At 37.1% G+C, this 25,281-nt stretch overlaps 1 protein-coding gene across 1 annotated transcript in view; it reads right to left on the reverse strand.

The window, feature by feature from the left end:
• The window catches only part of LOC121368841 (stabilin-2-like), a 138,038-nt gene that overhangs the window by 106,316 nt on the left and 6,441 nt on the right, over positions 1–25,281 (reverse strand). The window contains exons 6-17 of the mRNA XM_041493589.1: positions 22,680–22,740; positions 22,029–22,193; positions 18,533–18,679; positions 15,128–15,271; positions 10,827–10,940; positions 7,729–7,779; positions 6,595–6,675; positions 5,848–6,003; positions 5,041–5,100; positions 3,432–3,527; positions 2,186–2,272; positions 1,151–1,262 (exon numbers count right to left, since the gene is read on the reverse strand). Coding sequence (XP_041349523.1) covers positions 1,151–1,262; positions 2,186–2,272; positions 3,432–3,527; positions 5,041–5,100; positions 5,848–6,003; positions 6,595–6,675; positions 7,729–7,779; positions 10,827–10,940; positions 15,128–15,271; positions 18,533–18,679; positions 22,029–22,193; positions 22,680–22,740 — 1,274 coding nt within the window. The remainder of the gene's footprint in view (positions 1–1,150; positions 1,263–2,185; positions 2,273–3,431; positions 3,528–5,040; positions 5,101–5,847; positions 6,004–6,594; positions 6,676–7,728; positions 7,780–10,826; positions 10,941–15,127; positions 15,272–18,532; positions 18,680–22,028; positions 22,194–22,679; positions 22,741–25,281) is intronic.

Consider the following 25,281-nt stretch of genomic DNA (forward strand, 5'->3'; position numbering starts at 1 on the left):
AATTCACATGGATTCTGGAACCTTGGGGTTTGATGTCACATACAAATTTGATACTTTCATTCTTAAAAGATTCACCACTGCTCCATAAAATATAGTAGAGTTCTTCCAATAATGACCCTGTGAGGAAAGAGAGTGAAGGTAAAACCAGCCTCAGTGGTGTCATGCTAAAGCCATCGGACATAAGGATGGTAGGTACAGGGTTCGCAGCCCGGTACCGGCTCCCACCTAGAGCGATTTTTAATGACTCAATGGGTAGGTGTAAGACCACTATACCCTCTTCTCTCTCTGCTACTAACAACTAACCCACTATCCTGGACAGATATCCCAGTTAGCTGAGGTGTGTGCCCAGGACAGCATGCTTGAAACTTAATTGAATATAAGCATGAAAATAAGTTGAAACGAAAAGAATGAATGAGTGAAGATAAAGGAAAGGAATGTGTGTTTAAACGACACCTCAGCACATTTAAATTAGAACTATTTGGTCTTACACATGGTTGTCGACACTGTGTCGAGATATTAAGATAGGAAACCTGCCACATAGGCTGTGCCTACAATAAAGCAGCAAGAAATCTTTTATATGGACTTTCCCATAGATAAGACAGCACATACCAAACCCTTTGATGTTCCATTGTGGGGGGGGGGGGGGGGCGGCTGGTTGGAATGGGAAAAACAAAACCCATTAAGAGTGATGAATCATGAAAGCCATTACACCTCAGGTGAACACTCTACTGACTGAAACAAATCCTGCCTAAAACGAGTGCAAAAGTCAGATAAATACTTTTTTAAATACATATTGCGATTTCTGGTTATGGTTGAAGTTTGTTTTGCTTAATGACACCACTTGAGTACATTTATTAATTCATGGTCGACTACTGGATGTCAAACAGTTTGTAACTATGACAACATTGTTCAGAGGAAACCTGCAACATTTTTACAATAGCAGCTGGTGATCTGTTACATGTACTTTTCTTCAGACAAAAACGCCTGTCTGGAATTACTTTTAATGCAAGAAATTATATTCTTTAATTTCTTTTCTCTGCATTTAGAGGTGTGAAAAAAACATATCAAAAATCTTCTTCCTTACACCCCTGACTACCCCCTATATTTTATGTGATCGTTTCTCGAAGAACTGTAAAAATCTTTGACTTACTTTGATTACAGTATGGTCCAAACATGTTTTTCTGAGAGCATCTGTCACATGACCTCCCCATGAAGTTATCATCACATGAACATGTGCCATTGCCATAGTATCCATCATTGCACTAAAAATAAAGAGATCTATGTATTTATCTTTCAATTTCTACATTCATTGCCAAGATGTGATGATGAGAAAAATTTCTATATTTTCAGTTAGTGATAAAAAAAAAGAAAAAAGTCTGTCTCAACTATATTTTAATTACTTGCCCTTGATAAAATTATTTGCAATATATATACACAAATTTAATACAGGGTTTGTTTCATGATAAAATTAACAAAATGTGCATACTAGTACAAAGACTAACATTGTGTATCATGCATGATGTCATGGGGCAATGGGGTAATTGCCATTTTGGTTTTAAAGATGGTCTTTTTACGGAAAAGTTCATATATTGATGTTCCCCAATTCCAGTTTTACCGCACTCCTCCCCTCACCCCACCCTAGTTATTTTAGTTTAGGAGTGTGATCAATTGTTTGTGATGTTTTACTTCATTTTATTTTATTTTTAAATTAAATAAATTAATAACAAAAATTCTGTTGACCTAAGTCTCACTCATAGTTCCATCAACAGACGCTCATCTCAATGCACGTTAAAGGAATAATTTTAAATTAATTTTATAAAAAGAACTATTTCGTGATATAAAATGTATGACTAATCTAATTCTTTAAAAAAAATAAGGGACTATAGTAGGTGGTTTCAAGTGTGTCTTAACAATGCCAAACATAACTACTGAACACTCTCCGAAGTGGTCAGACTAAGCCCACAGCTAAAATTGATTGGAAATAACAGGTGTTTGCCACAAATAGACACAAGAGACAAGCACCTGTTGTGGTTGGTGAGACAAGAACTGGGATGTGGAGTTGGACAATGAAAAAAGTTGAAAGATAGGAGTTGCCAGATCGGGCGAAAATAAGATGGAATTCAAGGGGTAGTGGGATTTAAAAAAAAAAAAGACTTTGTTATGGCGAGACAAAAATGTTCTTTACCATTCCATGCTTGTTACATGGCTTCTTGAACCCACCAGGACAGGGAAGACAGTCTATGCCAAAAAATCCATCACAGCATCGGCGTGTCTGAAACAATAAGCTAAATTCAATAGTTGTCTCAAGAAGACAGAAAAAAGATATAGATATTAAAAAATAGAATATAAAAATATAACTATGGTATGCATTTAGAATCCATGTAGACAAATAATATTGACTACCTCATTACGTGTGGGAGGTTTTGACAAAACATTAATACCAAAACTTCTATTTCAGTTTTCTCGATTATTTAATATATATACATAGTAACAAAACTTAGCATACAATACAACATGTACATGTAATTATAGATCAATCAATATTGACTACTACATTTATATATTGGGGGGTGATGGTAATTGACAAAAGATTAATGTCAAACATTCTATTTCTGCTTTCTCAGTTCAAATAATAGTAACAAGACTTGGCATATAATTAATCAGTATTACTGCTACATGCACTACTATATAATAAAATGTTTTATTTAGACAAGGATGTGGTACTGATAAGACACGGTAATATATATATACATATACTGTCAGAGGCGGATCTGGAGGGGGGGCAGGGGCCTGGTGCCCCCCCTAAATTTTGCGAGTTATAATTTTATTATATATTAATTTTCACCCCCCTCCAAACCTCCCCCAAAGTTCCCTTGGCATTCTGCCTCATGTCATTGCCCCCCCTCCCCAAATGGATTTTCTGGATCCGCCACTGATTGTACCTATTTATGAAAACATGTTAAAACCTTAGACCAACATCAAAATAACCTTCTCTGAAGAGACCGGCCTCGGTGCCGTCGTGGCAGGCCATCGGTCTACAGGCTGGTAGGTACTGGGTTCGGATCCCAGTCGAGGCATGGGATTTTTAATCGAGATACCGACTCCAAACCCTGAGTGAGTGCTCCGCAAGGCTCAATGGGTAGGTGTAAACCACTTGCACCGACCAGTAATCCATAACTGGTTCAACAAAGGCCATGGTTTGTGGTATCCTGCCTGTGGGAAGCGCAAATAAAAGATCCCTTGCTGCCTGTCGTAAAAAGAGTAGCCTATGTGGCGACAGCGGGTTTCCTCTAAAAACAGTGTCAGAATGACCATATGTTTGACGTCCAATAGCCGATGATAAGATACAAAATCAATGTGCTCTAGCGGCGTCGTTAAATAAAACAAACAAACAAACTTCTCTGAAGAAAACTTGAACACTAAAAACATACTGTGTAGGTTCTCGTGCACATCCTGGCACAACCAATGTGGGCGACGTATTGACCTCCTATTGTTACCCAGTAACGACATCCTCTGGTAACCTGGGCCTAAAAACACACAACAGGTCAAAGACATTGTTTAAGTGCATTAAAAATAAAATAATTCAAATTGTTTGTGTTACCACTTTAAATGATACATGTGTATGTATCTATATACTGTATAATACTTTATTTTCGCGTGGAATTTATTTTCGCGTTTTTCGCGTATGAATGAAATTCGTGAAAATATATTCCACGCGAAAATAAACTTTTTATAAAGGCCGACAAAAAAAAATAAAAATATGTACTCTCGTTCAACTATACTACAAAAAATCCAGACTGGGCTATGTTCAGATGTTTCACAATTTTATTTATATTTTTGGCCTGTTAGCCAATCACAAACCGTTTTGAACTAGTATTCTGACGGCAATAAATATTGTTTCAATCAAACTTAAGTTACTGAGTACTAGTAGCTTGTGCCTTGAAATTTCGTTTCGTTTGTTTTCGGTTTTTGTTTTTATAACAATTATAAGGATTAAGAAAAACTGCACGCGGTAAGCACCTTCTGTAAGCTTATTAACTTGTAAACAATAAAGTCTTGATTGGTTAAAGCAGGAAAACTATTGTTTTATGTGTATAGCACTCGTGTGTACATGTAGGATTAGTTGTACAGATTAGCGTAACAACCGGCAAAACTAAGTTCCGTTTTTAAAACAAAATTATTGACATCTAATCATCATCTGTACTTCGTTTTTTTATTGATGGGGGTTGGGAGATTCGCGAAAATAAATGTTAGCGAATTGACCCATTTTCATTAAATCGCGAAAATTTTATCCAACGAAAATAAAGTATTCTACAGTATCTATCTGTGTCCTTGTTTGTCTGTATATATACATATATTATATATATTTATAGACTCATGGAAAAACGTTCCTGTGCATTTTAGTGTTACCACTTTAAATGATATGTACACTATGTATCTATGTCTATGACTGTCTGTCTGTCTGTCTGTCTGTCTGTCCGTCTTTCTATCAATATATATATACAGTGAAACCCCTCTAAACCGGACACCCTCGGGACCAACAAAAATGTTCGGTTATAAGAGGTATCCGGTTTAGAGAGGTTATATTCTGTAATGATTTTTAAAGAAAGACTGTAAAAAATGGCCGGTTTTGGAAGACTTCCGGTTTACAAAGGGTACGGTATTGAAAGATTTCACTGTATATAGATATATATAAATTTATATACTCATAAAAAAATGTTCCTATGCATGTTTTTCCAAGGTAAACATTTAACCATAATGAATGAAAAATTGAATCGTTTTCAAGATATTATTTATATTTATTACTGGTTAGTAAATACGAAATGATTTACAAAATTTTAGTATGATCACACATGTCAAAACTTTCAACTATTTACAAACTTTACAATTGGTTTGAGACCATTTTATATACATACAGTGAAACCTGTCTAAATTGGACCCTAAACAAATAGCAATTCTCTCAAAAACCAGACTTTTTGTCTTGCTTCCGAGGATGTCCGGTTTAGAGGGGTTTCACTGTGTTAAGTCTTACTAATTTACCATGGGCACATCATTTGGGCCTGGACATATCAGTTTTCCGTGGCACACAGAACACGAACCCTAAATGAGAATGAAGAAAAAAGGAATATTAGATTAATAACATCTCAACCACTGTCACCACATAGGCTACTCCTACCAATAAAGCAGCAAGACACATTTTATATGCACTTTCTCACAGGCCGGACAGAACCAAAATATATGGCATGGAGGGAGGGAGGGAGGGATGGAGGGATGGATGGAGGGATGGAGGGATCTATGGAGAGATGGATAGAGGGATAGATGGATGGAGAGAGGGAGGGATAGAGGGATGGAGAGAGGGGTGGAGGGATGGAGGGAGGTGGAAGGGGATGTAGGGAGGGATGAAGGGATGGATGGATGGAGGGATTGATGGATGGACAGTTGAATGGTAGATGGCTGAATGTAAGGTCAGATGATTGGATGGAGGGATTTACGGATGTATGAATGTACAGATTAATGGATGCATGTCTAAGCCTATAGATAAATGGATTAAACAGACGTGTGCATGCATATGTATATGTGTGTGTGTGTGCATGTGAGTGTGTGTGTGTTTATGTGTATCAGCATGTGTGCCTGTGTGTGTGTGCGTGCGTGTGTGCGTGCATGCATGTGCATGAGCATGTGTGTGTGTGTGTGCACATGTGCATGAGTGAGCGTGTGTGTGTGTGCATGTATGTACATGTGTATATGTATTAAATGCTGTATGTCCAACATTACAACATTAATGTGGGGATTAAGGGGCGGGGGGGGGGGGGGGTTTGGGGCGATGGGCACAAAAGGAAGACTCACCCGGACCGGTCTGCTGGTCTTTAAGTCACACCTGTTGGGAAGGATACCCCCCATCTCGGGTGGTGCTAACACACTGTCTATATGGTAATACAGCCCACCACGAAACGGGATGTCTGTCTGCGATATATTCACATTTCCATTCAACTGGATCTGACCCTTTCAACAGAAAAATCATTGGCATTTGAAAATATTACATTCCAGCTAAAATAAACACTACTGATGCAAGCAACATTGTATCACTGTACAATTGTGAGTCTGAAAAGGATATTTTAATAAAATTATTATGACTACAAAATCCCTATAAGACTAAGCTCTTTCCATCGTATTAACTGGGTTTGTTAAAGAAATATATTTTCAGAAGACTATAGATTTATAAAATTTCTATAATTACATGTACACAAACCTTTATTACTAGCAACTAAAGAAAAACATTCTTAAATGAATTCATTGTACCCAAAATACAAAAACACATCCTCAGTATATGTTATATTAATGAAATATTCACATACTGTTTGCTATAGACTGCAGGAAAATATTTTGATCAACATCACATCTGGATGGATGGATGGATGGATGGATGGACGGATGGATGGATGGTCCACTCAAAGACATAATCTTGAACTTAAGTTACAAAACTTGTTATTTTAGAAAATTAAAAGCCAGTATTGATGAAATCTTTCCAAAATGAGAACCAAGTATACGGTTTGGGTAATATTAACGAAGTATATTTTTTAAAATATAATTTACCACATCCGTGATGCTGATACTGGCAGAATAACCAGCCAATGAATGAATCCGTTTCATATTGATCAGGTCAGCAACTGGAATCTACAATGAAATTAAGTTAACATTAAAATTTGTTTTAACGACACCACGAAAAAACACATTAATTTGTTTACCGATTTATCAGCTTTTGGATGTCAAACATTTTATTATATCGATGAGGAAACCCACTATCTTTTTCCCTTTGTAACAAAGGATGTTTTATATACTCTTTTACACAGACAGGACAACACATACCATAGCCTTTGATATATCAATCATGGGGCACTGACTGGGATATGAAAAAACAACCAACTGATGTTTTATTTTTGGGATATATGTAACAGGGAATAAAATGTATTATATTAGTTTAATATTTAAAATCACTAAAAATACTTCTTTTTTTTTAACTGTAGTTGACAATTAACAAATAAATAAAATACATAAATATGTATATTTGGGGTTTTGACAATAGTGGTCTTGACTGGATTATGTTTTGACAGGGAGGGTTAAAGTTTAAAGTTTGTTTTGTTTCACGACACGACTAGAACTCATTGATTTATTAATCATTGGTAATTCTTGGAGAGGAAACCCGCTACATTTTTCCATTAGTAGCAAGGGATCTTTTATACGCACCATCCCACAGACAGGATAGCACATACCACGATATATACAAGTCATGGTGTTATTTAATGACACACTCAACACATTTTATTTACGGTTATATGGCGTCAGACATATGGTTAAGGACCACACAGATAATGAGAGAGGAAACCTGCTGTCGCCACTTCATGGGCTACTCTTTTCGATTAGCAGCATGGGATCTTCTATATGCACCATCCCACAGACAGGGCAGTACATACCACAGCATTTGATATGCCAGTCGTGGTGCACTGGCTGGAACGAGAAATGGCCCAATGAGCCCACCAACGGGGATCGATCCCCGACCAACCGCGCATCGAGCGGGCGCTTTACCACTGGGCTACGTCCCGCCCCTGCACTGGCTGGAACGAGAAATAGCCCAATGGCCTTTACCACTGGGCTACATCCTGCCCCTGACAGGGAGGGGTTTTAACAGGGAGGGGTTTTGACCTGGATTCTTGTCTTGTGTACTCATACCTTTCCATGGAATACGTGATTCTCCAGTATAACCTTTAGCTTCGTCTTCCCCTGTAAACAAATAGCATAAAGTGAAGTCATATATATATTTTTTTAATAATTTCGTATCTTTCACAAACATAAAATAAAATTCAACAGCTTTAATAAACTTGAGACTGTGCATGTCTGCTGGTATTTCGTTCACTGTTATTGAAACAGAATCATCCCATTCCCTAAAAATCAAGGTTAAAAAGAGCATAAAATTAATTTCTGACATCGTAAAATTGTATTTATGCCACACTGCTAAATGTTTAATAGACTATTGCATAGCCACACAGTCTAATTCATTTGATTTATACTTATTGTCATACAAATATCCAATTAAGGTTCAAGTACGCTGTCCTGGGCACACACGTCAGCTCTCTGGACGGTCTATTAAGGATGGTGAGTCAAGTGTTTAGTTGTTAGTGGTTAGTGAGAGAGAAGTAGGTGCTGTGGCCTTACATTTACTCACGAAGTAATTAAACTCACTCTGGGTGGGATCCATTATCGGGATGCGAACCCAGTACCCATCAGCTTTATAAGCATTCCGATCACTTAACCACTGCTTTACTGAGGCTGGTTCACATGCAGAATCTCAAGTATACTAGTGGAAAAAAGTTCCTGTGTATTACTAAAAGTGGTGTGATTTTCTTATTTGTAAGTAAATCAACACAATTATTTAACACATTATTTATTTGCTATTTACGATCAATACCAAATCCAGAAAAAAAACGTCTGGCATTGTCGTTACCAATCTCTGGGGTCATGAAGAGGGGTGGTGTCGAAAGTGAGTACACAATGTCAATACTGTGTATGGCCACCGTGTGCGTGCACACAGGCCTGACAACGACGTCTCATTGATGACACCAGATGGTTCAGAAACCCTTGTGGGATGTTGTTCCAGACCTGAACAAGGTCACGACCCAGTTGGTTCAAGGTCAACGGCTGGTTTGGCAGGAGACGTAGGCATCTCTCAATTTCGTCCCATAAATGCTCAATAGGCGACAGGTCAGGCGAAACACCGGGCCAAGGCAGTGTGTTGACATTCTGCTGTCCCAGGAAGTCGGTCACTACATGTGTGACATGAGGGTGAGCGTTGTTTTGCTGCAACATGACGGCGCCATGTTGATCTTAAAGGAACGGAAGCACATGCGGTCTTATCATCTCATCCCTGTAGCGTATGGCAGTCAGATTTCCAGCTACAATCACCAGCTGCGTCCTGCCGTGTGATGTGATGCCTCCCCAACCCATGACACTCCCACCGCCGAAACATGCATGCTACACAACGCAAGCATCAGCGTAGCATTCGTTAACACATCTGTAGACTCAATTTCAACCGTCACTACCGTCCAAATGGAATCTGGACTCGTTGCTGAATAGCATACCTGACTAGTCGCGACGGGTGAATCGTAAGTGCTGTCTACTCCATGCTAGACGCACATTTCGGTGATGTCGTAGCAGAATAGGACGCATTGCTGGGCATCGCGGCTGCTCCAATAAACGGTTGCGAACTGTCCTGGCACTGATTACTCTCAACCCAGGGATGGTTCTGGCTGTCAAAGTTGCCGCCCGAGATCGATTCAGAAGATGTGTTATCCGAATATGGTTGTCCTGTGCTTGTGATGTCACATGCGGGCGACCTGAACATGGTCTGTCTCTGGTGTTGCCCTGCTGTTGGTAACGTCGCCACAAATTCTGTATCGTGTTTCGATGCACGCCAAAACGTCTTGCGATCTTGTTATGCGCCATTCCAGTTTCAAGCATAACGACCGCGCAGTGACGTTCAAATTCAGATAGGCGTGGCATGACGTCAACGCCGTTTAGAATTAATCAAAGTTGTTTTTCTAGCCAGTGGTTTTGTCCTCTACCGTTTTCCGTTGCAAAATGAACAAGGACATGTGCACCTGTAACCACATGATCAGCAAATCAGGTTACGAGTCGTGCACGTGCGACACATGAACAACACGTGCCATTGCAATATCGAGGATAAAGTTTTGAACATAATGGTTGGGCACATGTCTCCTAAAAATGTTATTATTTTTCAATTTGCGATTATGATTTTATTCAACGTTTTACCATGCACAGGAACCTTTTTCCCACAAGTTATAGTTTTCAAGGCAGTTATTATAGACTCAGCCTGAAAAGACGTTTTACACTTGTGTTTTACAAAAGTCATTTTGGACTATAGTCCATCCCACCTGCCTACAAAAATGTTTTTTTGTAAATAATTTCATTTTGGTTTGACTTGTAAACATGTTTTGGAAATAACAAAAAAATACTAAAATTGTGTCCAATTTAGAAAACAATTATCAGCTCAGAAATCAATAACTTGTAGTAAATTCCATAGTATGAAACAGGCATTCCTTGTGGGAAGGACAATAGTATATTAATTTTACTTTATTTTAGATCCAGCTGTATCACAAACAATCCATTCACTCTTTAAAGTTAGTTATCATAACCATTAAATTACAATTAAGTACAAACTTTAAAAACGAGAACAAAAGGAAGTGAGGGTGTTTCAATTTGGTTATATCAAATTATATCACAGATAACATTTCAAGCTTTGTATATTGGCATGTGGTCATTTGACACATATAAAGAGTTTGTTTTAATGACACCACTAGAGCACATTGATTTATTAATCATCGGTTACTGGATGTCAAACATTTAGTAATTTTAACATATAGTCTTTGAGAGTTTAAATATGCCATTAGTGTAATGATGTACACACACACACACACACACACACACACTTTCTCTCTCTCTATCTCTCTCTCCTGCCTGTCTCTCTCTTGCTCTCATGTCTCTCTCCACCCTTTCTCTCCTCTCTCTCTCCCCACTCTCCCCACTCACTCTCTCCCTTCCTCTCTCTGTGTCCCTGTGTGTCTGTCTTTCTATCTCCATATCTCTCAACCAAGTATCAAAATAATCATGTTACGATGCTAAACAGGAGTAATTTCAAATTTTCTAGGGTGTTGTTAAACAAATATTTCCTCCTTAATGCAGTACAATTCAATTAGAAACATACAAAAATTCTATACATGTACAAAGTTCATATACAATGTGAGTCAACTTACTTCATTGCTCTGTAGGAATTCCAAGGTTCCCTCTGGTAATGAGTCCCAAACTCTGTTGCTGGGAACAAACACTGTGATGTTGCTCGACTTGAACACAACCTCCATTCTCAGGTACTGCAACACAAAATCACCTTTTATTTCTCACCAATGTTTACACTCACAGTTACAGGATTTAACGGACCACCCACCAAAAACAACAAACAAACAAACAAAAACAACAAGCATTTTGAGAGTCCTGCTAAAGCAATACATGTCCCCTACTGGGCCCAACAATTTTTTGTATCACCTAAATTCAAGGGCCGTAACTCTGAAAAGTGGATAAATCACCATGAAACTTCAACTTGATCTGTAAAGCTATATACAAATGATAAAGCAATATATATAATTTCATTTTGATATCTCCAGGCAGTGCAAAAAACTGGAAAACAAATTTTCACATCTCCTAAGTTCAAGGGCCATAACTCTGTGAAAAATGGGTAAATCATGAAAGTCAGACTCAATCTGTAACACTATATCTCAAAGCCTTCTTAAAAAAACATCCGGAAAACATATATGGGACAAACGGGACAGACAGACAGACAGAAGGATGGAGATGAAACCTATAGTCCTTTCCAGTTGGACTAGTAGGGGACTAAAAACCATGTAGCAAAATGTCTGCCCCTTTTGTCTAGTTGGAGAAGACTCTACATTACAATGATTACTTTTTTATTGTCTGGACATGTATATATGATGTACCTATATTAATTTAGCACCCCCCAATTTTTTAAAAATTATTTTCATGTGCAATAAACCGATATTTAGTCTGTAGTCTGTGCAATTAACCAGATGTTTTGTAGTGTTAAAAGGGCAAATGGTTCCATGTTGGGTGAAAATAGTCGATCCCCGTCGGTGGGCCCATTTGGCTATTTTTCGTTCCAGACAGTGCACCACGACTGGTATATCAAAGGCCGTGGTATGTACTACACTGTCTGTGAGATGGTGCATACAAAAGATCCCTTGCTGCTAATCGGAAAGAGCAGCCCATGAAGTGGCAACAGCGGGTTTCCTCTCTCAACATCTGTGTGGTTCTTAACCATATGTCTGACGCCATATAACTGTAAATAAAATGTATTAAGTGCATCGTTAAATAAAACATTTCTTTTTTCTTTGAAAATAGTCGATTAACTGAATTATGCTATAAACTAATATGCAAATAAGTGGAGTTGACTGTACCTATATAGTAGGACCAAAAGGACCCCACAACACAAATCACAACAACCCAGTTGGCTAATAACCAGCCAATCAACATCGTTAGACAATCACACAGGATAGGACACCACTAAATATCACCTATTTTTTTTGCAACATCCCTCAGTGGTCCAATCCAACTGTAAATAAACTGCACGAATTTGTCTTTGCACTCGCACCATGTTCTTTATTACTGGTGCATGAAATCCTAGCTGACTAAGGTAAGTCAACTAGGGCTCCAGAAGAAAAAACAAGCAGGAAAACCAGATAACCTGAAGACAAACCAAGTAAGACTACTAAGATATTCTATTTAGGGGGCGGGAATCAAAATTCTTCAAACTAAGTACCTGTCTGTCACTGTTCTACTTTACAATTGCTACCTGCCACTGTTAATTTCGTTTCATTCATTGGTAATAAAGTTAAGTATGTCAAGCACTAGGCTTTTTAAACCAATACTTACACTATAAGGGTTCCACCCTTCAAATTAGATAGCTAGGCTAGTATAAATCCCCCTCCATCATTGTATTCAATGTTATACAAAGACGGAGGGGGATGGGTGGTCATGAATGACCGGTGAACTCACTAGAATAGGGACTTAAGACAATAGGTACAACCTTAACACAAAACTAGGATTCACACACAGACTACACGCTCACTGCATCAGTACACAGGGTGCATTGACTAACAATGCACCCGCACTCATTTAATGGTCCAGCACGTGCTCTAATAAGGAACCGGACAAAAGAATACCGGTTCCGAGTACACAATTGCAATGCACCTGGGGGAAGCTGAACAAAAGAATATCAGCCTCCCCTACCCAAACTCCCAATACTTGCTGCTGGTGATAACTTGTTCTTGATGACACTAAAGAGGAGGACACGGAGGACTATGCCAACAACATCACGTCGACCAACCTGGAACAACTGCCTTGCCTGCCAGTGTCAACTACACAATTGCACGAGTCTCCCCTGGGTTGTCATGCCACGACCAGAAGCGGTCAGGCCCTTATAAGGGCCCTATGGGCAACCTAGGGAGACACCCAGCACCATAGAGGTCTATAATTAACGAGCTACTCTCGATTCACTAATATCAAAACCTATATTAGCTCGGCCATTTACCTTTCGACCGACCGTTCAAAATTGCGACAAATTTTCTCAATCAAAATTGCGCACCCCTTTCTCTTTGGCATTAACGGCTCCATTCAAAATTCCATAGCACCACCACCACCCCCACCCGCCTGCTACCAATTCGATTGGGCTGCTGGTGCTCCCTTGCACCTGCCAGTGCAGGTGGTCCCTCCTCTCCCCTCCCCCCACCTTTCCTGTCATGGACGGAGGAGCCGGCCAAGGCCGGCTCTTGTGCCCATGACGGGTGTGCGCTACAACAGCTTGTTCTGAATGTGCACGTAAAACCCTATGACCTGACCCCACAACACAAACCAAGTAAGCCACAAATAAAAGTCTTCTTAATCAATAAATCCAATGGATATTTCTTATCATATCTATATGGTTTAAGACAACACACCATCATTCGCCGTGTCGATGCTTGTAGCAGCTTAATGTAGTCCAGTTTAGGAAATAGTGCCTCATTAAAAAAAATACTACAAAATTCTGATATTCCTTTTGAAATCTTTCTTTGATGATTAATGGTACAAGTAGGTTGACCTCTGTAGTATTTAAATAGCCCATTGTTAAGAAGTTACTTGCTATATGTAGTACTATCTGATGACAACTATGCAAGTGGTATGTGTCACTTGTATAACAACACAATGCGGTGCTCTGGCATGAGGGTGGCTAACTGAAACATTTTGTGGTCGACCTGTGTTGAATTGTTTTTACCACGGTACTTGTCAGTTGAGAGCACTCCCTAAAATTAGTAGTCGCATGACCCTCTCAGTAGTGTTGTATTTTTCACAGAATGTATTCTGACAAAGAAATTGTATTGAACTGCATGGAGTAATTAATGGTGGTGTGGAACCTTAAGGAATTTAAAATTAAAAAACATATTTCAACAGTTCAAATTAAATAAAGTAAACATGAAATAAACAAAAATACTTACAGTAACCAGCATAAGAAATCTGCGATACCGTCCCTCTGTCTGTATCAATTCCAGTACTGTTTTCTAAACACAAAATAAAAATTATTGTTACAAATTATCACATTTTCTGTTACGTTTATGACTGGGTTGTTGTCTATATATAGTTGTTTGTTTTCACCTACAGGGATGGGGGATGCATGGGGGTCAGAATAACTTACAAGAACATAGAACAAAATTTAGAGTACCAAAAGTTATTGTAACATGATCCATAAATAGTTTGAATTGGCCTCAGTGGTGTTGTGGTTAAGTCATGAGACATAAGGCTGGTAGGTACTGGCTCAGTGGGTAGATGTAAGGCCACTACATCAAATTCTCTCTCACTAACAAACCCACTACTAAAAATTAACCTTCTGTCCTGAACAGCCAGCCCAGATAACTGAGGTGTGTACCCAGGACAGCATGCTTGAACCGTAATTGAATAAGCACGAAAATAAGTATAAATGAAATTAATATAAAAATAAAGATCAACTTGCCATAACATGGAACAAAACTTTAGAGTAGTAAAAGACATAGTAACATGATTCATAAATAATGTAAATCAGGAAATGTTAGCGAGCATAAAAGTTTAGCAAATTTAGTGAGGCCATGCAAGATGCTAATATTTCGTGACGCTAAATTTAAAGAGACATACATATACAACAGACCCTCCCCAAACATTTGTGTAACTGAATTTTCGGTGATTAACTGAACTCACAACAGTGGTTACATGCTACTGATTAAACCAAAACAACAATAGTTAGTTAGCATGCACATTCTGCAATTTTCTACTAAAAGTCAGCTGTCTGTAAGCTGCATAATGTCAAAATAGATCAACAGTATTAATTAACCTGATCCTACAGCTTGAGTTTTTTCTTTTTTTTCAGTTTCTGATATGAAGACCTCGCTAATTTTATGTAGCTAATATGTCACTTATTTGGATTTCATTAAATTTTAAGATCATTAATATTTTATGACATAAATAGTTTTCTAAAAATTACCGTAATATCTCCAACAGCGTTTGGTTGACTGGTCAGCAATGAGTTAGTGACGTGGATGATGCCATTGGCTGCGACGATGTTGCCTTCAATGATTTTAGCCTTGTTTCCAGACCCATGAATACGGTACTTGAACACATCGTTCCGCTTTAAAATAAAACATAAAACAGAATCAGTGGCCGTTCACAGTTGACTGGTATTAACATTTTCATAAGCATAAAAACCAAATGCTGGTGGGAGGAGATGGCAGAATTTGAGATGCGGTGTGTGTGTGTGTAAAATATGCTTTACAAAATCAATATTTTGTATATATGTTTTTAGAAAGGGTAGTAAAAAAGAGTGGGCATACTATACTCTGCACTTGGTTGGTAAGAAAATAGTAATGTGGCTAAACTGATATGATAGCCCTGTAACAAATAATAACTGTTACATAGAAAATTAAAGCTGCTAGCAGCAATGAACGATCTCCAAGTTTTTATCCAACAGTATCCAAATGTGCAATTTCAAATTCAGCATCCCCAAAAACCTTAACATAATTGTCTCCTACAGACGGGTTTATTGGCCAGTGACGTCAAAGTACTGTGCATGGTCATGTTTAGAATCACGTGATCAGTCCGCCATCAAGGGAGTGAAACTCGCACAATAATAACATGTGATAACATTGCATCTGGTTGCATTTTCAGTATTTATTACCTTTTTAGTACATTTTCTAAAAGCAAAACCAGTATGTCGGATAATACACCTTCATTTAAAGATTGTAGATTCATATCAAATTTGGTGGAAATGTGTTGATCATTAAAAACGTAAATAATAAAGCATGTATATACATGTGAATACAAAATCATAACAAATAATTTAAACTTATGCAAGCAAATATAATTTCCCTGGACACCTGTATAGCCTAATATATTGAACTTTTAAAACAGTATTTTAGCCTCAGCGGATGGGGTATCAAATGACCCACCTCTAGCCCCACTCCCACCCCCACCCCCTAGCCTATGCTCCTGATTTGTTTGTCTTGGACATCATGAGTAATTGTAAAAGGGGTTTGTATATAGAACATTTTATGACTAATAATTAAGAGGTGCGTTTTCTGGGTAATTTAGTGTTGAATATTGTGGATGATTAATTCAATTTAAAAAAAAATCCTATAAACAAAAAATAATCATTTTAAAAATATTTATAATAATAACAAATTAATAAATTAAAAAAAGTAAAAAAAAAGAATTAATTAATTAAAAAATAAATATAAATAAATAAATAAAATGAAAACTAATAATTAAAAAATAAAATTTGACAAAGTGGGTAGGGGTGCAATTTTTGCTACATCAGTAAATTATTTATTTATTATTTTATTTGCACACATTTAACACCATAATAACTTGTATATATATATATATATATATATATATATAAAAAACAAAAAAACAAAACAAAACAAGAGAGTAATATTTATCAATGTGAACTGCACACCACTTCAACGCCATGTGATCACATCTGGAATAGCCCAGAGCAAGTAATAGTAACGGCTAAATGTTGACATCTAGATCTAAGGTCAGTCTTTCTTTTTTAAAATGGTACACCACGTTTTATACAAACCTACATAACTGAAATATTTTTCTATATTTTAGGATGCATTCAGTAAAGTTTCACTTAGTAACCATCAAACTTATTTACACTTGCGTGTGTTTAATTTATTTGCCCCCTACCAACTTACCCCAGCGTTTGCTTAACTTGCCCCAGTGTTTGTACAACTCAGCCCAAACTTTACTGTCTGTAAATAATTGTGACGAAATTAAAAATGGATGTCTACAACTTTGGTGTCATTTTATTTATTAATACATGTATTACAGTGAAACTCCACTATTACGACCATTTATAAAAATGGTTGTATATTGGGGAGATCCAATAATCAATTACAATGAACTGTCAAGCCTATTTTTTAACGACGTTTGTGAGTTTGTCCCTTATATCCTCAAAGGAATGATCAGGCAAGGCACTTGGACTATTGTTATATTTAATTAATAAAATGGTAATGTTATGAGTTGACTAAACAGTGTGGGGCGAGTTGACGAACGGCTGGGGCAAGTTGGTTTAGGGGCGAGTTGACCTGCTCCCCTTTTAACACATAATTAGAAACAGAAATGGCAGTAATATACACATGTATTAGTGTAATTTAGATTTGTTGCTTGTTTTAGCATGGTGCAGTGCCATACCTCAATAGTCTAGCACCAACTTGCCTTAATCAGCGCCATGCTGCCCTGAGATTAAACAAGCCTTTTTCAGTAATTAATTCTAAAATTGCCTTTATAAAACACCCAAAAATGTATTATTAATTAATAAAATATGCCTTTTATATCTTTTGCCATTCATTTATTTAAGTAAGCACATAAATTACATTAATGTTTATTTCAATTAATTTTTGTGTATTTTTAATGAAATACAAGTGCTCCAAAAATTGTGAAAATGTCCCAAAAGTGTTTGCCTTGCCAAATTTCTAGGGAAATCACTATAATATACTGACCATTTTAAAAATGAGCTCAGCTGAAAGGTGTAGAAGAATGCGTGATTCTGTAATTTCTAGGGCAATCACTATATACTGACCATTTTGAAAATGAGCTCAGCTGGAACCTCCTGTAGGGTGTAGAAGAACATGCGATTCTGCAACTTATAGGTTGCACTATACCAATTAATTTCCGGCTGGGTCAAAGTTCGAGGTGTACCGAACTTTTGATAGAGAAGTTAACACCACAAGTCCTGTGATTGGTTATAAATGTGAGTGTGTTGGTTGTAAAAAAAATTAGTTTCATCTGGGCTAAAAACGTATGCAATTTTATTTGATGTAGTACCACCGTGTCAAGTAGCCTTGTGCTTGGAACATGTATGGGGTACCTGTAAAAAAAAGTACTCAAATTTTGTGCGAAACTAGGGGTGTTGCAGAAACATCTGGTTATATCGAAAATGAGCCATGAAAGGTACCATTTTCTGCAGTTAATACTTTGAGGTAGGGGTTGTAGTACTGATATTTATGGGTCACAGTTTGGTTGATATATTGCATATAGTGTTTTTAAACACAAACGATAACATGGTCGCCTATGGGATTTGAATTGGTATAGTCCAACCTGTAGGGAAATCCCTATATACTGACCATTTTAAAAAAGAGCTCAGCGGGAACCCCCTGTAGGGTGTAGAAGAATGTGTGATTCTGCAATTTCTAGGGAAATCCCTATATACTGACCATTTTAAAAATGAGCTCAGCTGAAAGGTGTAGAAGAACGTGTGATTCTGTAATTTCTAGGGCAATCACTATATACTGACCATTTTGAAAATGAGCTCAGCTGGAACCCCCTGTAGGGTGTAGAAGAACGTGTGATTCTATAATTTTTAGGGAAGTCACTATATACTGACCATTTTGAAAATGAGCTCAGCAGGAACCCCCTGTAGGGTGTAGAAGAACGTGTGATTCTGTAACTTCTCCAGCGAGAGCTGTCCGATTATCATATGTTGTCTCAGCACCTGTCTGGCCTTGTCTTCATTTTTCAGGAAAGAGTCAAACTGAATTATTAAAAAATTCAATGATACATAATGCACATTATTGCTTAATATCAACAAGTATAATCGTATAGTTAATTAATAAAATGGTTAAATGTGACAGCTATTATACGCCCTCTGGCAAGCTGGTGGTTACATAATACCTAACGTGTCATGTCAGAAATTAGTCTTCGAACTGAAGAAACAAAACATACCTGATTTTTGCGGATACAATGTTCTGTAATAATATCCATCCCAGTAACATAGCAACGTGTATATATGTGGTTTATTTTTCAATAAAAAATAAACCACCATTGTCAAAGTGTTGAAATAACTGTATTATGTTTTGTATATAAATTAACCCACGTACTGAAATAATAGTCGGAGTGTTTTCTTGGTTAATTGGTATTTTCTTTCCATGGCCTGTACCTGTGGTTCTTGATTGTCAGGTGTATATTTAGATGGTCCACAGACACTGTGTCTAGACACACTAAAAAGATGTACCTCTTTTATTAAGATCACAGGGTATTGTGTGATAACCTCAAATCGTAATGGATCTTACCAGCCGTCTTGCTGCTTTATCAAAGTAATTCTGTAAAACCCTTGATTAAGTAGACGTTCCCATGTAAAATCACAAAACTGACCAATTACGTAGTCCAAAGAAAAAGCAATGATGCCCTTGATATTACATATAAACTATGATAAAGATTGGCAAATTGCACAAACTGTAGAACAAAAATAGACCTGGACCGCCTGGCTTGTAGCTTTGGAGGCCAGGTCCGTCAACCAAGTTAAGATATTGTAAATACACACCACCTAAGTCATACACACTAATAATATAAAGAAAACAAAAATACAAACATGCACTAATTAAAATATATATTATTTTGAAACAAGCACTTACACTCATATGTAGATCTTTATTGGCCACATTCAAGGAGAACCTGGTTTATTGTAAATAAGGATGTTTTTATGAAATAAATGGGGCACCCGGCATGTTCGGGACATGCCTGAAATTTAAAAAAAAAAAAAAAAAAAATTATCACTTGGGTATCATGAGTGGTCGTTTTTGCTCGAATATATCCTACCAATAGGCCTAATAATATGCATATTTTCTTTGGATTTTTTAAAAGAAAAAAATACTATAACTCCATTTCGTTATATTGATGCAAATTGAAATATATTTAGTTAAATAGTTTATTATACTATCAAGTCATTTGTGTTATTTTACAAGTCAGGTTGATGAAAGTGAAGCGCCTTGTCGTAAATTATAATGTTTGTTTACACTATGCATAATAGAGAAGTTGGACGGAGCTGACGTCACTTCGCCCCAAGCCATACCACCAGATGTCACAAAAATGAAACAAAATGGCTGCCCCCAGTTAGCAGAATAATCATGTTTTTTGTATTAACTCTAAAATTATGTGTTTTTCATTTGTTAAAGTGTCAGTATGTGTTGGTGGTCCAGGTATGCATCTTTCCAACACATAAGGCTCTCGTTGGAGTTTAGTCTACCTTTAATGGTCATAATCATTTTCCAGGAAAGATTCAAACTGAATTTTTTTTTAATCAGTTATTAATGGTCATCATCATTTTCCAGGAAAGAGTAAAACTTAATTATTAAAAAAAATCAGTTATTAATGGTCATCATCATTTTTCAGTAAATATTCAAATTGAATTATTTTTTAAAAGTCAGTTATTAAAGGGACACACCCTAGTTACGTTTATGTGTTAACCATTACGGCGTTGTTTTTCGCTATTAAACCCCATTTTTCACAAATAAAATTGCACTTTACTTACATTTTATTATTTAGAATATACATTTCCATTCACCTGAAGTGCTTTTTGGTAATCCTGATGTTTGTAAAACCACGAAATGCATTTTTTGCATTTTTTCACAAAATGTGTTGTCGAGAAAAAACCGTTAAGCAAGCGAGGTCCAATCTATTTTTAGAGGGGATATTTCCATTTCAATGTCACAGACGTTGGTATATCACGTGACCGTTATCATTTTGGTTCGGTTTGTTTTCTCGTGCACGGTTCGCGCAATCAACATCCGATTTGTTGTTCATTTGTGAGATTTTTCTTGACAGTTCGTGAACATTTTCAGTAACAATAAAGTTCAGACAAGTAAGTGTCTCAATACAAAACGTTACAAATCCTTAAAACCAATAATTTTGCTAAGTCTTACGATATCTGGAGAGGGGATACAACCAGGACAGAACAGTTGGAACATGTCCAGGAGAGGTGAAACGAACGCACCCCAAGTCTGTGAAATTTGTCGTGACGTAGGCATTGTTGTGCTTCTACCGGTGACATCAGAATACTAACTCAAAATTATTTCAAGCAATTGGGACATGGGGATTCCCATGGATGGAACTAGGGTGTGTGGCTTTAATGGTCATCATCATTTTTCAGGAAAGATTCAAACTGAATTATTAAAAAACAAATCAGTTATTAATGATCATCATCATTTTCCAGGAATGATTCAAACTGAATTATTTTGAAAAAATCAGTTATTAATGGTCATCATCATAAATTTTGATTTTGATCAAAATAGAACCTACATGTATTTTCAATGTTTTAAAACTTATATTACTTATGATATTTCATGGACTATTTTGCTTTCAAAATCTTGATTAGCAACAGTTGCTGATAAATTATAAATTTATTAGCAATTAGTATTTAAAGTTTCAAAATTGTGAGGTGGTTTCTGAAACTTGTGAAACTTGCAACATGATACTGAACACAATTTCCTCTATAATTGCAGGATGAATTCTATGTCCATTTATGCTCATCTGTGTAAAATAATGTGTGCAGACATATAGTGAATTAATCAAGATTATTAAACAAGCTTGTGTGTGTTACTGATTTTATGAAATGAGTGTCATGATTTTTGTATTGCCCGAACATGAATCCTGACACGAGTTTCGTAAAACCAGTACGAAGATACACACAAGTATAATAATTTCATTATTATCCATATTATTATTTTTTAAAAATTTGTTATAAATAACAAGGCTCGTCACAAAATGTTTTAACCACAACTAGAAGGAGATGACGAAATGACGTCATATTTCACATGCACAGTCTGCGCTAGGGCTGGGGAAGCAATGTCATGTCATGATGTCGCTTCCCAAAATTACGTCATAACATTTGTTATTACACGTGTGCTTCATATGGTTTTTGTTAACTTGGTTATGTTGAACCATGTGGATAATAACACTGGCCACTGTCTTAAAAATATTGGCATTATCCTGTGAATGTTAGAATGGTGAATACTTTGACACTCTACTGAGTGGCATTATTAATGTACAGGTCTCTGAGGTAATAAAGAAAAGAAAATTTAAAAACAAGAAATAGCCCTACTCACCGAACCAGCTCTAACAATTGACTTAAATCCCCGATCATTAGCTATGAAGACGGTAAAAGGTCCATGTTTCGTGAAGGGTTCTTTGTACACTGTCTGTATCATCTCGATGGCAAAATTCAACTGGTACTTCAACACAGGATGGTTTTCATTCAGGTCAACTAAACGCTACAATATATATATTGTATATATGTCCAAGTGAAAAGCCTGCTTTTTAGGGGTATCCAGTTTAGAGAAGTTCTGCTCTGTATTGATATTTAAAAAAGGATCATAAAAACATCTGGTTTTGCGGAAATTCCGGTTTACTGAGGGTTCAGTTTAGAGAGGTTTTACTGTATAATGTACCCAAGGTACATAAAAGATGAAATATTTTCAATAAATCGATTTTTGATATATTTATTGAAAATATATAAGAAAAGTATAAACAACACAAATGTTACATATAGAGGATGAACATACTCCCAGAATATACATGTGTATATCTTTTTTAATTGTGATTTTTTACGAAAAAATACTTAAATTTGTAGTATGAAATTCTTTTTACTGTTTAAATTCATAAGATGAAATATAATAAGAAATACAATAATGCTACTGTTGCTATTTGAAAGAAATCATACTGGATATGAAAACACAAAATGAATAAGTGGTTCAAACCTGTAAAATATTTCCATAGCATTCTGTTCCATCGCCAACGAGACCGGCATTACAAGTACACCTGTAACAGAAGTTAAAGTTAAAAGTTAAAGTTTATTTTGTTTAACAACACCACTAGAGCACACTGATTTATTAATCATCAGCTATAGGATGTCAAACATTTGGTATATTTTTTACTCATAGTCTTAGATGAAAGCCGCTATATTTTTCAATTAGCAACAAGAGATCTTTTATATGCACCATCCCACAAACAGGATAGCACATACCACACCCTTTAATATACCAGTTGTTGTGCACTGGCTGAAATGAGAAATAGCCTAATGGACTGATCACAAACTGACCAGATATCAAGCGAGCGGTTTACCACTGGACGATGCCCTGCCCTAATTTTAATAGATCCCTGGACATGTTTCAAGCAGAATAACAGTTGGTACATGGATACTAGTTCAAATTAAATTACGGGAATTTACCCGCCAGATGATACAACAACTTATGTCAACAAGTCTGTTACCTATCTCACCAGAATTACGGGAATTTACCCGCCAGATGATACAACAACTTATGTCAACAAGTCTGTTACCTATCTCACCAGAATTACGGGAATTTACCCGCCAGATGATACAACAACTTATGTCAACAAGTCTGTTACCTATCTCACCAGAATTACGGGAATTTACCCGCCAGATGATACAACAACTTATGTCAACAAGTCTGTTACCTATCTCACCAGAATTACGGGAATTTACCCGCCAGATGATACAACAACTTATGTCAACAAGTCTGTTACCTATCTCACCAGAATTACGGGAATTTACCCGCCAGATGATACAACAACTTATGAGAACAAGTCTGTTACCTATCTCACCAGAATTACGGGAATTTACCCGCCAGATGATACAACAACTTATGTCAACAAGTCTGTTACCTATCTCACCAGAATTACGGGAATTTACCCGCCAGATGATACAACAACTTATGACAACAAGTCTGTTACCTATCTCACCAGAATTACGGGAATTTACCCGCCAGATGATACAACAACTTATGTCAACAAGTCTGTTACCTATCTCACCAGAATTACGGGAATTTACCCGCCAGATGATACAACAACTTATGACAACAAGTCTGTTACCTATCTCACCAGAATTACGGGAATTTCCGCCAGATGATACAACAACTTATGTCAACAAGTCTGTTACCTATCTCACCAGAATTACGGGAATTTACCCGCCAGATGATACAACAACTTATGTCAACAAGTCTGTTACCTATCTCACCAGAATTACGGGAATTTACCCGCCAGATGATACAACAACTTATGTCAACAAGTCTGTTACCTATCTCACCAGAATTACGGGAATTTACCCGCCAGATGATACAACAACTTATGTCAACAAGTCTGTTACCTATCTCACCAGAATTACGGGAATTTACCCGCCAGATGATACAACAACTTATGTCAACAAGTCTGTTACCTATCTCACCAGAATTACGGGAATTTACCCGCCAGATGATACAACAACTTATGTCAACAAGTCTGTTACCTATCTCACCAGAATTACGGGAATTTACCCGCCAGATGATACAACAACTTATGTCAACAAGTCTGTTACCTATCTCACCAGAATTACGGGAATTTACCCGCCAGATGATACAACAACTTATGTCAACAAGTCTGTTACCTATCTCACCAGAATTACGGGAATTTACCCGCCAGATGATACAACAACTTATGTCAACAAGTCTGTTACCTATCTCACCAGAATTACGGGAATTTACCCGCCAGATGATACAACAACTTATGTCAACAAGTCTGTTACCTATCTCACCAGAATTACGGGAATTTACCCGCCAGATGATACAACAACTTATGTCAACAAGTCTGTTACCTATCTCACCAGAATCAGGCATGGTCTTATTTAATGCGACATTCAAAGTTAGGAAGGAAACAAATGTTTTATTTATCGACGCACTCAACACATTTTATTTACAGTTATATGGCGTTGGACATATGGTTAAGGACCACACAGATACTGACAGAGGAAACCCACTGTCGCCACTTCATGGGCTACTCTTTTCGATTAGCAGCAAGGGATCCTTTATATGCACCATCCCACAGACAGGATAATACACACCACAGCCTTTGATATACCAGTCGTGGTGTACTGGCTGGAGTGATTCAAAGTTAGATGCACTTTGAACTTCGACCTCATGAGATGTTACCGAGTGTAGTGCTACCATCTCACCTCACCTGCGATGAGCGTATTTACACAGAACTACATTACTGGCTTTGGTGGTGTCCTGTTTAAGCCATTAAACATAAGGCTGGTAGGTACTGGATTCGCAGCCCAGTACCGGCTCCAACCCAGAGCAAGTTATAATGACTCAATGGGTAGGTGTAAGACCACTACACCATCTTCTCTCTAACTAACAACTAACTCACTGACCTGGACAGACAGCCCAGATAGCTGAGTTGTGTGCCCAGGACAGCGTGCTTGAACCTTAATTGGATATAAGCACGAAAATAAGTTGAAATGAATGAAAAGAGCACATAGAATAATAATTAATCACTGGCTATTGGATGTCAAATATTTTGTAATTC

The sequence above is a fragment of the Gigantopelta aegis genome, chromosome 3 (assembly GCF_016097555.1).
Source record: "Gigantopelta aegis isolate Gae_Host chromosome 3, Gae_host_genome, whole genome shotgun sequence".
NCBI classification, from domain to species: domain Eukaryota; kingdom Metazoa; phylum Mollusca; class Gastropoda; order Neomphalida; family Peltospiridae; genus Gigantopelta; species Gigantopelta aegis.